At 42.2% G+C, this 5,442-nt stretch overlaps 1 protein-coding gene across 1 annotated transcript; it reads left to right on the top strand.

Annotated features, from left to right (window-relative positions):
- Nucleotides 1–829: 829 nt before the first annotated feature.
- LOC115139522 (gap junction alpha-10 protein-like) lies at nucleotides 830–4,923 on the top strand. The gene is made up of 3 exons (XM_029677018.2): nucleotides 830–1,086; nucleotides 1,281–2,710; nucleotides 2,848–4,923. Exons 2-3 carry the CDS (start codon nucleotides 1,304–1,306, stop codon nucleotides 2,884–2,886), a joined length of 1,446 nt encoding a protein of 481 aa, XP_029532878.2. The 5' UTR covers nucleotides 830–1,086; nucleotides 1,281–1,303; the 3' UTR covers nucleotides 2,887–4,923.
- Nucleotides 4,924–5,442: the final 519 nt, after the last annotated feature.

Genomic DNA, 5,442 nt, shown 5'->3' with positions numbered 1-5,442 from the left:
TTTCATGGGAAATGAATGTCATGGAATGGGATCATGGGGTTGGGACTCACATTTGGGTGTATTAAAGGGATATTTCACAAAAATATGTTTTGGATTCCTTACCCTGTAATCCGTCTAGGGAGAAAGTATGACAGCAATCCGGGCTTTGTTATTGTTTAACTGGCCGCTAATGTAGGTAACGTTGACTTGCGTTGGATTTGTACCACAAATGCTAAAAAGTTAGCCTTTGAAACGGCCAGGTAAACAAAACCAAAGCATAGATTGCTGTCACACCTTGTCCATCGACTGTTTATAGGGTAAGGAAACCAATATGCCATGTTATAATTTGGGTGGACTATCCCTTTAATGGTGGCTATTGCAACCACACAGTACCACGCAATGTAAAAGTAAGTGTTCAATACATTCCATAATTGATTTTTCTTTCCAATGATTAAATTGTTAACTCATTTTTAGGAATCTAAATGGGCTACTAAATATCAATGGAAACCATGTGAATATGTTGTTCTAATTGTGTCATCTGTTAACAGTTTTCATTTATTTAATTAACAGAACTTTTGGGGAGGTCTGATTGGTCTGTTGCCAGACTAGTCCAGTGCCTCAAATAGCCCACCGTGTAGTGAACTATGAGATGGGGCATGTCTCGTTGAGCATTCTGTCTGGCCCAATAGATTGTTCATTTTGACTTGGTCATTTGAAAACATTTAGTTAGCAGATTTAGATCACATATAAACATAACACCAGCATACAGTGAAGATCAAGAGCTATTTGGAAAGTAAAAATAGCATGCATTTGACATGTATTGGACATTCAAAGCTAGGCCGTGAGCTGATTGGCGCTGTTGGTAACGTTACATGTCCTGCCATCAACAAATGTGTGGTAAAACAAGCCCCAGGCCATTGTCCCGTCGCTTGGTGGATCGATCCTCGCAATCTATGAATCCTGCTTGCAACAGATTTGGCGATACACTCACTGTAGCGATTCTCAGAGATGGGTCGCCTATCTCGTCAATGGGTGGAAACAAAACGTACATTCTACCAACTATTCAGGTATTTCTGAAGCAAGTGGAACACACAACCTAGTTGACATGTAAGTTGTTTCTTACTCTTAAATCCTTTATTTTGATATTGCATGCTTGAACAGTCTACATTTGAAAGAGGACAATTGCATTGGAATGATGAAAAATATACACACTAAACTATGAAAAATGTGCTTATCCTGTGAGGTATTTATAAAATACCATGGCCCAGTGGAAATTCATGTATGTAAAATCTTTTTTATAGCATAAGGATATGTGACTCAGAAGATGGGGGATTGGAACTTGTTGGGGAGTATCTTAGAAGAGGTACATATTCATTCAACCATCGTGGGAAAAATCTGGCTAACCATCCTTTTTATATTCCGGATGCTCGTTCTTGGTGTGGCAGCAGAGGATGTTTGGGACGATGAGCAGAGTGAGTTTGTGTGCAACACGGACCAGCCTGGGTGTAAGAACGTGTGCTACGATGATGCATTCCCCATTTCTCTTATCCGATACTGGGTGTTACAAATCATTTTCGTGTCCTCTCCCTCTCTGGTATACATGGGACATGCACTGTACCGTTTGAGGGCCCTTGAAAAAGAGAGACACAAGAAAAAAGCCTTCCTGAAAGCGGAGCTAGAGGGCGCTGAGCCCGTTCACGAGGACAGACAGAGGATAGAGAGGGAGCTGAGGAAGCTGGAGGAACAGAAGAGAGTAAGGAAAGCTCCACTCAGGGGCTCCTTGCTGCGCACATATGTTTTCCATATCTTGACGAGGTCAGTGGTGGAGGTTGGCTTCATAGTGGGACAATATGTGCTGTACGGAGTTGGATTGGATCCTTTGTACAAATGTGAGAGATTGCCTTGCCCGAACAGTGTGGATTGCTTTGTGTCCAGACCAACTGAGAAGAACATTTTCATGATCTTCATGCTTGTCATCGCTGGAGTTTCTTTGTTCTTGAATCTCCTCGAGATATTCCACCTGGGAGTGAAAAAAGTCAAGCAAAGTCTGTATGGAAATAAAGGTACAGATGACGAAAGCTTATTAGTGTTCAGGTCCAAGAAAAACTCCATGGTCCAGCAGGTGTGTGTCCTCACAAACTCATCACCCCAAAAGATGATGCAACTCACTCAGACGGCCTACACAATGGTCCCTAACAGCCACGTGGATGCTATCCCCTTGTACCTGCATTCGGTAGCTCCTCACAACGATACTGGTGGCACCAACGACTCAGAGCAGTACCTCAGACAGACTGAGCTCCAGTCCCTGCGACAGCTGAGGACTGTGGAGCACCACTACACCCTGGACCAGAGGAACCACTCATGCAGCAGTGATGACTCCAACGGGCCTAAAGGCTCAGGCCATCCCAGGCACGGCGGAGCACAGCCACGGCCTTCCCTTATGGCCAGCCATATGGAGATACCAGCAGCCCTGTGGAAACAGCTACGCAAACAGAGCCGGGTCAGCGCTCTGCAGGATTACAGTGACATGAGTGATTCACCTGACAGTGGTCACTATCCCACAGGGAGGAAGGCTAGTTTCATGTCCCGAGGACTCTCTCAGACCAACCTGGACAGTCCTTCTGATAGCCTGAACTCCGGGAGTGGGACAGACACAGAGGCCAAGCGTATCGCCCAAGGAGAGAGCCCACCTATGACCCCGCCTCCAGCCAGTGGACGAAGAATGTCAATGGTAAGTAGAACTATTACACAACACAATTTTTTTTAAATGGAGGATGCATTGTAGGATTCTCATCATGTGTTTCTTAAGGCTAAGATTCGGATTAAATAACTACTGACTAACTCATGTTGCATGTTTCAATCTTTCAGAGCATGATTCTGGAACTGTCTTCAATCATGAAAAAGTGAGAACTGGCTGAGGGACCAGAAGGATCTGGGGACACTGATTACGAAGCAACATTCCCCTTCTAATTGCCTAATTGTATTCATAATAACATATGTATTGTGGATGAGCAGTAAACGCATTAGTATAGTTACACTGAACAAAAATATAAATGCATCATGCAACAATTTCTAAGATTTTACTGAGTTACAGTTCACATAAGGACATCAGTCAATTGATAGAAATCCATTAGGCCCCAATCTATGGATTTCACATGACTGGGAGTACGGATATGCATCTGTTGGTCACAGATACTGTACCTTAAAAAAAAAAAAAGTAGAGGCGTGGATCAGAAAACCAATCAGTATCTGTGGAATGTTGTCTCCTCTTCAATGGCTGTGCGGAGTTGCTGGATATTGACGGGAACTGGAACACGCTGTCATACACGTTGATCCAGAGCATCCCAAACATGCTCAATGGGTGACATGTCTGGTGAATATGCAGACCATGGAAGAACTGGAGGTCAGCTTCCAGGAATTGTGTACAGTTCCTTGCAATAAGGGGCCATGTATTATGCTGAAACATAAGGTGATGGCGGCGGATGAATGGCACGACAATGGGCCTCAGGATCTCATCAAAGTATTGGTAGCTTATGTCTACCCATACCATAAGCCCCCTCCAATCTTGTTTTGGAAAATTTGGCAGTGCGTCCAACCGGCCTCACAACCGCAGACCATGTGTAACCACGCTAGACTAGGACTTCCACATCCGGCTTCTTCACCTGTGGGATCGTCTGAGACCAGCCACCTGGACAGCTGATGAAACCGTTTCAGGGAAGCTCATCTGCGTGACTGCGTGACTGCAGTTTGGTGTCATAACTGACTTCAGTGGGCAAATGCTCAGTTTTGATGGCCACTCGCACGCTGGAGAAGTGTGCTCTTCACGGATGAATCCCGGTTTCAACTGTACCGGGTAGATGGCAGACAGCATGTATGGCTTGGTGTGGGTGAGTGGTTTGCTGATGACAATGTTGTGAACAGAGTGCCCCATGGTGGTGATGGGGTTATGGGAAGAGAAATTAACATTCAATTATCTGGCAACAGCTCTGGTGGACATTCCAGCAATCATTATGCCAATTGCACGCTCCCTCAAAACTTGAGACATCTGTGGCATTGTGATGTGACACAAAACTTCACATTTTAGAGTGGCCTTTTATTGTCCCCAGAACAAGGTGCACCTGTGTAATGATCATGCTGTTTGACCAGTATCTTGATATGCCACACCTATCAGGTGGATGGATTATATGGGAGGAGAAATGCTCACTAAGAGGGATGTAAACACATTTCTGCACAACATTTGAGAGAATTAAGTTTTTTGTGCGTAATGGAACATTTCTGGGATCTTTTATTTCAGCTCATGAAACATGCGACCAACACTTTACATGTTGCATTTATATTTTTGTCCAGTGTATGTTTGCTTGGGTAGTTCTAATTTCAAATTTTTGATATGTCACATGCAATCTTTGCAAGAAATATCTGTGGCATCAAATGTAATTGCATTCGTGGAATTTTATATTTTTTGTCAAAGTGATATGACTGCAAGCTACTTGTAGTGACATTTTGCTAAATGACAGTCTTCTCATAAGATGAGAATTCAACATTTTGATTGATAATACATGTAAAACATTGTGGGATATGATGATAAACTCCACCATGTACATATTTGATCTCAAAATGTAAATATGATTATTTTTTTAAGCACTTTGATATTGTTTATCCTACAGAACGATGGTAAGTAAAGTTGGAGATGGAAGTGCTCATCAAATTGAACAAAATGTGAATTTATTGATGAATATCTTGAAATGTTCTGTGAACCCTGCATTGGATGCTTTACAAAAAAATGTAATACAATATCTTCAACTTTCTTGATATCGTTGAGAAATCTATAACCTGTTTGCTTGTACATAATGCTTTTCTAGGATCTGATGTACAACTATTCAAATGCAAATATGTCACATCCAAAATTATTGGCACCCTTGATAAACAATGACTGTATAAAATTATATAATTACAAATACTGAGCTATATTGTATGCTGAAGAGAATTTTAATATGATTTTATTTTATACTAATACAATTGCTCAGAGAGCAATATTTTGTTTAACAAGTAATATGAAAAAATCTCAAAAAGGTATGTGTCAATTATTGGCACCCGTTTTCAATACGTTGTGCACCCTCCCCTTGCAAGGATAACATCACTGAGCCTTTTTCTATCATGTTTTATGAGATTGAAAAACACATTGGGAGGGATATTAGACCATTCCTCCATACAGAACCTTTCCAGATCCTTGATATCCTTCATCTGTACTTATGGACAGCCCTCTTCAATTCAAACCACAGGTTTTCAATGAAGTTCAAGTCCGGAGACTGAGATGTTGATTTTGTGGTGGGTTTTGGGTGATTGTCTTGCTGGAAGATCCACTTGCGACCAAGTTTCAGTGTCCTGGCAGAGGCAACCAGGTTTTTGTCTAAAATATCCTGGTACTTGGCAGAGCTCATGATGCCGTGGACCTTAACAAGGGCC

Source organism: Oncorhynchus nerka, linkage group LG13 (genome assembly GCF_034236695.1).
Source record: "Oncorhynchus nerka isolate Pitt River linkage group LG13, Oner_Uvic_2.0, whole genome shotgun sequence".
NCBI lineage: Eukaryota > Metazoa > Chordata > Actinopteri > Salmoniformes > Salmonidae > Oncorhynchus > Oncorhynchus nerka.
Note: the sequence above shows the minus strand (reverse complement) of the source record. Positions and strands in the feature narration are given on the sequence as shown.